This window comes from Mirounga angustirostris, unplaced genomic scaffold (assembly GCF_029215605.1).
Source record: "Mirounga angustirostris isolate CCGP_5_RB_7025 unplaced genomic scaffold, mMirAng1.0.hap1 SCAF_6, whole genome shotgun sequence".
NCBI classification, from domain to species: Eukaryota; Metazoa; Chordata; class Mammalia; order Carnivora; family Phocidae; genus Mirounga; species Mirounga angustirostris.
The window spans coordinates 118,565,178-118,577,297 of NW_026991714.1; the positions used below are offsets into that span (position 1 = coordinate 118,565,178).

The 12,120-nt window shown below is 41.2% G+C and overlaps 1 protein-coding gene and 1 long non-coding RNA gene across 2 annotated transcripts in view; both read right to left on the reverse strand.

The window, feature by feature from the left end:
* Nucleotides 1-3,361: 3,361 nt before the first annotated feature.
* LOC123846659 (uncharacterized) overlaps nt 3,362-12,120 on the reverse strand; it is a 28,969-nt gene continuing 20,210 nt past the window's right edge. Inside the window, exon 3 of the long non-coding RNA XR_006791346.3 lies at nt 3,362-3,439. This is a non-coding gene — a long non-coding RNA (uncharacterized LOC123846659). The remainder of the gene's footprint in view (nt 3,440-12,120) is intronic.
* LOC123846660 (cytochrome c oxidase subunit 8A, mitochondrial-like) lies at nt 10,415-11,063 on the reverse strand. The gene has a single exon (XM_045878387.3). It carries the CDS (start codon nt 10,846-10,848, stop codon nt 10,639-10,641), a length of 210 nt encoding a protein of 69 aa, XP_045734343.1. The 5' UTR covers nt 10,849-11,063; the 3' UTR covers nt 10,415-10,638.

Sequence of the window (12,120 nt, forward strand, 5' to 3'; positions counted from 1 at the left end):
GGCTGGCTGGCCATCACTCTCTCTCTCTGCAGGATATCTCTGCTGGGCTAGCTTGGGCTGCCTCACAACACAGAGTCTCAGGGTAATCAGACTTATGTGGTGGCTAACTTCAAAAACGTAAATTCATACTGCTAAGTTTAACCTACTTTGTGGCATGAAAGAATGCCATTGAGAAGACTGGTGCTGTAATTTGGCCACTAAGTCCTTCATGTTGGTACATTTTATGAGAAGAAGCAACATAGAAGTGTTTTCCATTCTTCCATCCTAAAATTAGATCAGAGGTTGTATAGTGAAGTTAGGCCAGCTGCCAGCCAAGGCTGATTCCTACCAGGTTTCCCCTTCTTGCACTTGTCCTGCAGCCATCTTCAGTACTTGACCCCATCTGCCAGATCCTGCATCAGCTGGGATGGCTGATGGCCTTGAAACTTTCACCTCTTTAGCACAAGCTATGTCATGATAAGTAAAGTTGTTATTGGACACATGAAGATCCAAGAAAAAAATTTTTTTTTTTAAAGATCAAGTATAGGGACACCTGGGTGGCTCAGTTGGTTAAGCATCTGCCTTCGGCCCAGGTCATGATCCTTGGGTCCTGGGATGAGCCCCGCATTGGGCTCTTTACTGGGCAGGGAGCCTACTTCTCCCTCTGCTGCTCCCCCTGCTCATGCTCTCTCTCTCTCTGACAAATAAATAAATAAATAAAATCTTAAAAAAAAAAAAAAGACCTAAGCTGAAATCAAGAGTCAGCCGCTTAACCAACTGAGCCACCCAGGCACCCCAAATGTCCTCATCTTGTAATGCATCTTTAAATTCTACTCATAGGGATTTATCTTGAGCCAATTCAAAAAAGGAAAATAAGCTATATATACCATTTTGTGTTACAGTGCCATCTACATCAGAGAGAGAGAGAGACGGAGAGAGGGAGGGATACGTAGATTACAAGTAACCTATGAATATGACAATAAAGGAATGTTTATTTGTTCAAGGGGTAGTACAGTGTAGTGATCAGGAGCATGGAATTACACTGCCTAAGTTCAAATCCTGATCCTACCACTTACTAGTTGTGTAATGATTTGGGGCAAGTTATTTAACCTTTTCAGTTTTCTCATCTTTAAAATGGTAAAAACAATAGTACTTAACCTTATAAGGTTGTTTGCAGGATTAAATAAGATAATATGTGAAAAGTGATTTGAATACTGCCTGGAAATAGTGCTGAATTAGCACGTAATAATGTTTACATTATTGAAATAACATTTCCTGGGATGTACTATGTGCCCGATGCTGGAGTGCTGGAAGTAACAAGTTGAAGAGAGCATAATTCCTACTCTGGGGAGAGAGGTAAGCATGGAGCATGCATGGAAGTACAATATAAAATGGAGATATGTACAAAGGTATCTAGGAGTATGGAAGTGGGAGCACCTCCCTCCTTCTGGGGAGAATAGGAGATGCTCCTCGGAGGAAGCAATGTTTATGCCAAGGCTTAGAGGATAAGTAGGAGTTTGCAGAATGGAGAATAGAGGGGAGGAGTGATGGGTGAGTTATTCTGGGCAGAGTAAACCCCGAGTCCTGTGTGCATTTCAGTGAACACAGGGAATATGGATTGGGGAAGGGGATAGGGGTGGGTGGGTAATGAGGCAGAAAATGCAGGCAACAACCCAAACCTGAAGGGCTTTGTGAACCATTGGAGTGGTTTGGTGTCTAATACATAGTTGGTTGGGATCACTGAAGACGCTAGTCGTGGGCCTGGCTGCTGTGTGGAGGATGGATCGCTAGAAGACCACCAGAAAGCCAGGGTACCAGTTACAAAACCTTTGCAGTAATTTAGGCAGAAGAGTACACTGTTCTGCACTGGAGTAGTGGCAGGAACAACATAGATATGGCTCAGGTTTCCGGCATGGGTGTCTGAGTAAATGGAGGAATGTGGTCAGTTAGGTGGAATGACATATATTTTTCAAAATGATCACAAGGAAGACTATGTAGCAAGATGGAAAAATGTTCATCATGTAATATTAACTGATGAAAGCAACCTACTAATCATGTCTGTACCACTGATGACTATAAACCAAGCAAACATACTCAAAGATGAGGTGAGGAAGGGACAAGAAATAAAACAGTTTGCTTTCTTAGGATATTAAGATTGTGGATGGTGTATCTTTCTTTGTTTTAATTTATAGAAATGCTCTTGTAACTTTGAAGAAAAATAGTAAACAAAAATTATAATGAAATATTGTGGTTGAAATTTTGCCTTTGTTTTGGATTTCCTTTAATTCCTGAATGAGCATTTTGGTAAGAACTTAATGGAGATATAATTATATTCCATACAATTCACCCATTTAGAGGATACAATTCAATGGTTTTTAATATATCCACAGAATTGTGCAACCATCACCAAAATCAATTTTAGAACATTTTTACCACCCCGCAAAGAAACCCATACCTATTTGCAAATACTCTCTATTTCCCCTTAACCCCTGGTCCCACTCAAACACTAATCTGCTTTCTATCTATAGATTTGCCTATTCTGGACATTTCACATAACGAAATCATACAGTGTGTGATCTTTGTGACTGGTTTCTTTTGCTTAACACAATATTTTCAAGGCTCATCCATGTCGTAGCATGCATCAGTCCATTTCTTTTTGTGGCTGAACAATATTCCACTGCATGGATATGGCAGGCATATTACTTATCCATTCGTTAGTTAATAGACATTTGTGTTGTTTCCACTTTTGGGCTATTATCAATAATGCTACTATGAACACTTACATACAAATTTTTGTGTGGACGTATGTTTTCATTTCTCTTGGATACGTATTGACTCAAAGTATAAAAGTGCAAAGGGGCACTAGGGATAATTTTGGGGGCAATGGATTCTGTATCATGATTGTGGTCGTGGTTACATAGCTATATGCATTGGTCAAAACTCATTGAATTGTATACTTACCTTGATGAAATTGGTTATATTTAATGTACATCTCAGTAAAGCTGATCCTCAAAATAAAGGATGGAATGGTAGGGAGACAGACTGGGAGACATATTAATATGTATAATGTTCCAACATTATATCATACTTTTCTGTATACCAGTATTTCGCATACATCGTCTCATTAAAACCAACCAACGAACCAACCAACCTAAATGAACAAAAACTATGATTATTCCAATAAGCCAATGAGATAAGTAAGAAAGTATTCTTGTGTCCACTTGAGAGATGAGGAAAATAGAAGAAGTCTATGCTGCAGAAGTCAGTTAAGTGGTCTGCCCATTATCACAGAGCTGCTAAGTAGCAGGGCCAGACTTTGTCCCAGCTTCCACTTCTGCAGTTTTCTGATGCTTAATCAAATTTGCTTACGAGAACTGAAGGAGAAAGAAGCTACATCTGAGTAGATTACATATTTGGACATAAGAATAAAAGTTCCCCCACACGCCGGCTCTTCCATGACCTAGAATAAAAATGAAAAAGTGATAACTTAAATCACAACAACTAGAATAGAATCTCTGAGGAGCAAGAACATTTAAAAATGTCCCACCTTTGATTACAATGCTCTTTTAAGTTGCTCTAACCCGTGAGCTTTGATTTTATTGAGAATAGAGTGTTCTACATCTCTTCCTGTTTTTCCCAGTTTCTGGATGTCCTACGCATTTGTGTGCTCAGATCCTTTGCTGTGGTCTGCCTACCCTGCTCAATAAGGCAGGAGGACTGGCTCCTGTAAGGTTGTTTTTCTCGGGTCACTTGCCTTCCAGCTGGCGGTTAGTCAGTGGGAGGCACTGGTGATGGAATGGTAGAATCTCCCTCTCCTATCCTTGGGTGGCTCTCTGAAGCTGCTGCCCCTCTTCCAAGCTCTCCAGCACCTATGGGGATGTGTCTGTCTTGATGGTCTCTTCTGCTGGTGATCTTAAGCCCTGGGCTCCAATTAAGCCACCTTCTCCCTGCGTTCTACAGTCGAAGGCTGGTGGTAGCTTCATGCCATTGCTAATGTTTGCATTGCCTCACTGTCCTTTAATTAGTCTCTCTGCCTCTTCCTCTTTCCCGCACCACAGTGTCTCTCTTCTAAACACCCAGGATGGTTTCTCTTCCCCTGTTTGGACTTTGGATGATAGACCATCTGTGATCTTGGACTCAGGACTGGACCTAGGCTTTACTCACTTTAAGGCTTAACCCACTTCATTTGGCATCCCTTTGTAGCCCACCCCTCAGGCACATTCAGACATGACATCCATTATTCCATTATGGGTGGGTATATTTGTGCCCAAAAGGCAACCTTTAGAAAATTAAAATTTATTTATCAAATTGACTGGTCTACAATCATCTAACTGAAATAATGCATTTAATAGGTCTGGAATCTCTGAATAAACATTTAGCTGCCCATTTGTTGTATAACAGCATGTTAAATTAGTCAGCATAATTAACACTAGTTTCTGTAATAAATAATTGCAAAATCTCAGTGACTTAATACAATAAACATTTATTTGTTGCTCACAAAGAGTTCAATGTGGTCAGCTGGGGGTTTCTGCTCTGTGCAGTCTTTTAGGAACCTAGTATTGCCCTAGATGTTGACATCAGGCTTGCAGATGAGGGACAAAAAAGAGTAGAGGATTGTGGGGGATGTTTCATGGACTAGGCCTAGGAGTACCATATAGCAACTTTGCCCACATCTCATTGGCCAGAACTCAAGCAGGTGGCCCCCATCTAATTGTAGGAGAGGCTGAGAAATGTAGTTTAACTTAGTGCCTAGGAGGAAAAAGAAATGAGCTTGGAAAATACATGGTCAGTCTGTCACAATTTGCCCTCTGGCCAATAAATTTCCCTTGCACTTTCCTCCCACATATAGAATAAATTCTTCCCCAACCTACCCCTGAGAATGTTATCCAAAGTCACTGAATCCAGCTAAAAGCATTGGGAGATGTTCAGGCATCTCCATCTGGTACACATGTGGTTCTTTTTGGTTGAGTAATTTATAAGCTAAGAAGAAGAGCTATCTGTCCTCTGCTCCTTTCTCATCCTCAAATATGCAGTAGCAAACAGAGACAAATAACCTCAGTGTCCCATTTGGAAAGGGAAAAAATGAAAGATGTAAAGTCAATGCTGGTCCAAAGCCATAGAGCAGGCATTCCTTTCCCTGATCAGGAAGCATTGTGAAATGTTTCTGATTGTACTGTTTCTCCTCTATGATAGGAATGATTTCATCCATATTAGATGTTTGCCTTGCCATATAGATGGCACATTCAAATAAAATTTGTTTCTGCTAATAACTTTTATTCTGGGAAAGATCCCTAATTTAAGATTCTTCTACATGGTTAAAGGAGGGGCAAAAGTTTCTCTTGAGCCCACAAGGTCTTTTTTTTTTTTTTTTTTAAGATTTTATTTATTTGTTTGAGAGAGAGAGCACGAGAAGGGGGAGGGTCAGTTGGAGAAGCAGACTCCCTGCTGAGCAGGGAGCCTGATGTGGTGCTCAATCCGGGATCATGACCTGAGCTGAAGGCATATGCTTAACCACTGAGGCACTTGGGCGCCCTGAGCCTACAAGGTCATGATTGCCTTCAGCTCAAAACAGTCTGCATGCTAAAGTGGCTTTTTGGGGAAGATTTGTCCTGAGCCTCTTCATCACAATAACAATAATCATTATCATTATAACAATAGCTAAATTTTACTGAGCATTTATCATGTGCCAGACACTGTGCAAAGTGCTTTATATTTATTATATTCACTACAAAAACTCTATAAACTAGACTCCATAATCTTTATTTTACCAATAAGGGAATTGATGCTCGAGAAGTTAATTTGCTTAGAATCACACAGCTAATATCCAGTGGCGCCAATATTTGAGTTTCGATCTGTCTGACTGCAAAACTCCTGCTCTTAGTCAGTAGATTATTCTCTTGGATTGCAACACGTTTCTCACCTACTTCTGGGGAGTCTTTCCAAACTTAATTTTAAAGCTCAGATCTTGATCTCACCATTTGGCCAATACGACACTAATAATTGCTGTAGGTAAGAATTATCAACAGGTAGTAAAATTAGTGGGACAAAGTTTGATAAGAAACAGGATATATGCATATTTTCAAAGTATCTCAACACAAGATATTTATTAATTATAAAGAGAGGAGGAGTAACTTTATAGTGGAGAAACCAGGCACAAAGCACCATAAGCATGTAATGAAACTTAACATACAAACATCTTGTGACTCCTGAAATGATGTACTGAGAAGGGCACAGCATCACTTCTGTGGTATTCTTGCCAAAAACCTATAACCTGAATTTAATCATGAGGACATTAGGTATACTCAACTTGAAGGTCATTCTACAAAATAACTGGCCAGTACTCTCCAAAAGTGTCAATGTCATAAAAGACAAAGAAACACTGAGGAACTACATTAGATTGAAGAAAATATGAGAAAAGAAATACGAGAATATATAAGAATATAAGAAAATATGAGAACTAAATGCACTGTGTGATTCTGGATTGGATCCAGGACCATAAAAAACCAAAAAACATTTGTGTGACAATTAGTAACATTTGAATAAGATCTGTATATTAGTTAATAGTATGATATCAGAGTTAATTTCCTGATTTTCATAATGATACTATCTTTTTAAAGTTAATTAATTAATTTATTTGACAGAGAGAGAGAGAGAGCACAAGCAGGGGGAGCGGCAGGCAGAAGGAGAGGGAGAAGCAGGGCTCCCCGCTGAGCAGGGAGCCCAACGTGGGGCTCCCTCCCAGGACCCTGGGATCATGACCTGAGCTGAAGGCAGACACTTAACTGACTGAGCCACCCAGGCACCCCTTTAATCGTACTATCTTTATGTACGTTGTGAAGCTGGGTGAAGGATACATGAGAAGTGATTTTTACTTTTCAGTGATGAGTTGTTGGTTGTTGTTTTTTTTTTTCCTTTGGCACCTTTTTTGTAAGTCTGAAATTATTTTAAAATAAAAAGTTTAAAAAAAGCCTCATCTCCCCAGTTTACTTGTTAAAAGTTGTTTACCCATCAAAATCATGTCTGAACTAAAAGTAAATGGACTGTAAGTACGTCTCCACCAGCTTTCTCATCTGTTCTGCATTCTGTGTTCTGTCTCTAATAGGCTGTCATGTTCCTTTGTCCAGATGGTGCCATGCACAGTGGTGCCAGGTCTAAGAGAGAGCTATTTACACCCTAGATAGCATACACTTGTATATTCATTATGACGATTTTCTGGCAAATGAAAGAAAAATGTTTTGTGCTAACAAAATCACTGTATTATGACAGTTTATCATCATATGGAAGTAAAGTGTCTTGGGAAGGGCATTTCCCCCCTAATTCACATAGAAGAACATTATGGGCCAGCAGTATTCCTGCAGGCACTCCAAAGGTACCACCAAGGCACAACCTCTGCTCCTCTACATTAGATCTTGTCACAGGCCATCTCCTGGCAGGAGGGATAACCCCTTTCCTCACCTAACCCTCAGCAACACAATGGAAGCCTTCTGTCAGACTTTTCAAATGTGCTGAGGCATGACGTCCCCAGGTTGGTTGTGGGACCAGCCAATGTATAAAGAGGAATTGCAACAGAAGCAGTTGTCAGACCTCAGAGCTATGAGATAGATAGTTGATTCTCAAAGTTTTCTCCAAAGTTCGCTGAACAGCATAGACTATTATATCAGGTAAGATGCTGTGGGCTGCCAGGTACAAAAAAATCCAGTTCAAACTAGCTTAAACAGTGACGGAGTTTAGCTCAGGCAGTCCAAGCCCAAAGCCACGAAGGCTCCACTCCATTTATTTGATATTCTCTTGGTTTAGTCTTCCTTTGTGTATCAGTTTTGTCTCCAGACTAGGGCTCTCATTGTTAATAAATGATTTACAGGAGCCAATGGGGACATATGTTTCTTTGTTCATATTCTACAGAAGAAAAAGAAAACCTTTCACCCAATCATACTACAGAAAGCTCTCCCTTCAATCTGATCCACCTTAGGTCACCTACCTGCTCCTCTACCAATAACACTCCTCAAGGGAAAGCTGTACTGTGTGTGACTGAAGTCTGAGTTCCTAAACTATTCAGTGGCAAGGTAGTAGGATTACTGAGAGGGGTTTAGAGTAAGAAAGATACATTTCCAAAGCTGAGGATAAGGTCAAATTCCATTGAAACTTCTGAAGGAAGAATGAACACCTGACCCAAATCAGGGCTTTGTTAGGAAAAGGAATGGAGACAATGGAAGCTGGGGAAGTGAATTCCTGCCCCTTGTGAATCTAGGGTGTTGGTCCAACATGACCCTCTACAAACAGAATATTTCTTTGCCATTTCTTCTATTTAAAAAAATGGGTTATACCACTGTGGAAAATAGTGTGGAGGCTTCTCAAAAAATTAAAATTAGAACCATCATATGACCCCACAATCCTTGCAAAGGATTTGAAAGCAGGATCTCAAAGAGATATTTGCACATCCGTGTTCACTATTCACAATAACCAAGAGGTACAAGTAACCCAAATGTCCACCAATGGATGAATGAATAAAATTTAGTGTATATATATATATGTGTATATATATATATATGGAATATTATTCAGCCTTAAAAACGAAGGAGATCCCTGTCATAAGCTACAACCTAGATGGACCTTGAGGACATTATACTAAGTGAAATAAGCCAGTCACAAAAAGGCAAATATTGTAGAATTCTATTTATATGAGTTATCTAAAGTCAAATTTATAGAAAAAGAAAGCAGAAGGATACCTGGTGGCTCAGGTGGCTAAGTGCCCGACTCCTGATTTCAGCTCAGGTCATGATCATCCGGGTCATGAGATTGAGCCTTGCAGGGGGACCCAAGCTCAGTGGGGACTCTGCTTGGATTTTCTCCCTCTGTCCCTCTCCCCACTTGCATGTGCACACACTCATACACACTCTCTCTCTCTAAAATAAATGAATAAATCTTAAAAAAAAAAAAAAAGAAAGAAAGCAGGGGCGCCTGGATGGCTCAGTTGGTTAAGCATCTGTCTTCAGCTCAGATCATTATCTCAGGGTCCTGGGATAGAGCCCTGTGTCGGGCTCCCTGCTCAGCAGGGAGTCTGCTTGTCCCTCTGCCCCTTCCCCCACTTGTGCTGGCTCTCTCAAATAAATAAATAAAATCTTAAAAAAAAAAGTTAGCAAAAAAGAGACTGCAACAGTAGCCCATGACTGCGAAAGAAACAGGCAAGAGTAATGATGGTGGAAGTGTGAAACATATGTAGACAACACCCCAAAAGAAAGAGGTGAAAACGTGAACAGTGGTATTCTTTGGGTGATAGATCTTCAGGAGAGTTTTTCTTTGTACTTTCAGTCTTCTTGAATTTTTTCCATAATTTATATGACGTGTTTAAGATGTTTAGTCCGAGATGTTTAGAACTGTGGTAACCACAAAGATTGTGGGTCCAAGGGTCTCACTTATGAAAACCTGAATGTTACAAACCCTATTTTGGCTGTTCAAAGGGCTCATGCCACCTCCCCCATCCTTGCTTTTTTATTTTTAATGTGTTTTTGACAGTTGAGGTCAATATAAAAATTCTACTGTAAATATAAAAATAAAGATAGATCCAAAATTCAGGGGCTGTTTTCTCAGTGATTTAACTCCTTAGCCATTAAAAAATCGATTTCTGAGTAATAAAAAATTGCAAGTAAATTAATTTAGAACAAAATAAAATTTTTGGTTGAAACAGGATTCAAGTAAGTCTTCCATCTAGAAAAATGGAATTATTGTTCAAAGGAATATAATTCAAGAATCTCCTGAAAGCACATCCATGTGTACAAAGTCATTATGTTTACTTCTCCCTTACATAATGCGTGTATTACCGTTTGCAAAGCTGCCTAGGTTTGTTCCATTTAAATGCTCTTTGACAGTGCTGCCACTGTGTTTCTGGCAAGCACAGCTTTACGTAAGCATAAACCATATGGAAATTCCAAGATTAGAATAATTTGGATTCTATCCTCAGGACACACGGTGTTTATCAGTGTAAGATGATGGAATGTCCCTCTGTAGGTGAGATAGGTGTGGGTTTGGATTGCCATCCCATCGCTGTTAAGACTCAAGTCGCAGGATCTCATCCACTGGCGATCTCCATCAGAGTAGCCAGGGGGCCACTCTCAGCTGGAATCTGCAGCTGTCCCTCTCCCCTGCCCTGGGGCGCCTGCCTTGAGGCAATGGGAGTACATACGTGTTCTATTGAACTGGATGTGAGTCCTAGCTCTGCCTCTTACTGCTGTGGGCTTTGGATTGTTCAGTTACCCAATTTTTGCGGCAGGAATATTCACTGAGAATCAATTTTTCATATTCTCCATATCCTGTGCTTACCACTCCCTTGCTAAGAAGACTCTTGGTATTTTCTTGCCTCAGCATTTTTTTTGCACAAGGAAAGCAGACATTTCCACGGAGCAGCTTTTCTTTCTTTTTTCTTTTTTTCAAGGTTTAAATAGACTTTATTGTTACAAGGAGGGCCCTACCAAGTAGGGCCTTATAAACCAATATATGTGGTCCCAGGATGTCACCATGGAGAAATGGAGAGGTCATGACTGCAGAAGAGGTCATTGTAATTGAAGGACATGATCCTGAGAAGATCAGCCAGGGATGCAGCAGACATGATCAGGAGAGGCCAGGGGTGGTCAGGTCACAGGGTGAGGGACAGGACAGCCCCCTTCACTCCCACTTCTTGTAGCTCTCCAGATGCGATAGGACCCAGCCCGATGGCAGGAGGAAACACAGGAAGCAGGAGGTGAGCCCAACGGCAACATCCATGGTCCTGAGCTCCTCCCGCGGAGGCTTGAAATGGATCTGGGCACGCTGCACTGGGAGCCTCCGGGTGAGACCTGTCACGCCCCTCAGCAGCTGCGCCGTAGACAAAGACATGACCGCATGGAGTGATGACAGTTGCCAGCTACTGCCCAAGGTCGGGAAGTCCAGAGCAGCTTTTCTTTTACAGAAGTTCAAATTCTGCTAGATTCTGCCAGGTGTCATTAGGAGGAAAGGAGAAAGGGAGACTCTTTGAGGGCAATAGGAAGGAAGAGACAAATACCTCCCTGTCACTAAAAAAGGGGTGTTTGGGGGGAAAGCAGATCCAGAGAGATCTGCTTGTGCTCACTGCAGAGGCCGGAGAAAGAAGCCAGCGCTCAGGGAGGATGACTGTGCAGTGAGGTATATCTTGAAATTCTGAATCCTAGGGGCTGGCACCCCAGCCTCTCAAAGATCCTCGACATCCTACATCACACAGAGCCATGGCATGTCCCAATCCAGAGGAAACTTTTCTGGTACAGAAAACAGGCATCTACCAGATTCTTGTGCACATCGAAGAGAGAGGAGAGGACAGGCCCTCTCCATGCTTTGGTACATGGGCCATGATCCAAAATCCTGCGAGGAAAGCCCCTGAACGGTTTAGATGCCATTTCCTGACATTGCAGTGGAATCGTGCTAGGAGCTGGTTTGAATTAAATTGAAAAAATAAAGTAAATGGGCATTTCTCACACATTTAGTATTGTGTGTATCCTTCTATGTGTGTCTGAGCCTCTATTTCTTCATCAGGTCCTGGAGATCAAAACACTTGTCTCACAGGTCATTGAGGGGATTAAGCAAGGTTAAAACGTGAGGCCCCGGAGAACACTTCACGCATATTTACTAGGTGCTCACTTGCTGCTGATTCTCTGAAATAGTTTTCTTACTTTTTTCTCGCCAAGATGGGACTGCCAGTACAAAGTAGAAGTTGGTACCAGGACTTCTGGAAGCCCTGGGGCTGGGGAAGGTCGAGAGGCAAGGTTTTTAATAGTAGTAATAATGATGGCTCCCATTTATTAAGAACCTATTACAGGTCAGACACCTCTGGACTATAAATCATGTCAGTGGTTTTTAAACTGTTCTGCAGAGTTGCAAGATTCCCTGGAAGGTTCAGGAGGTGCAGTGGAGAGCGAAAGGGATTCCAGTGAGTTCATATTCACAGTCACTTTCTCTACTTCAACTAGATCAGTTTTGCTTTTACCTGCTTAATATATTGATCCTCTACAAATGATTTTATCTGAAGTGTAGTACATCTGTTAAACATGCTTGAGAACTTCCACAACGATGCTGGGTCCAGATGGCAGTAAAAACATGTTCTTTAGACTTCCTCTCCTGGTCTAAACCCTAAAACTA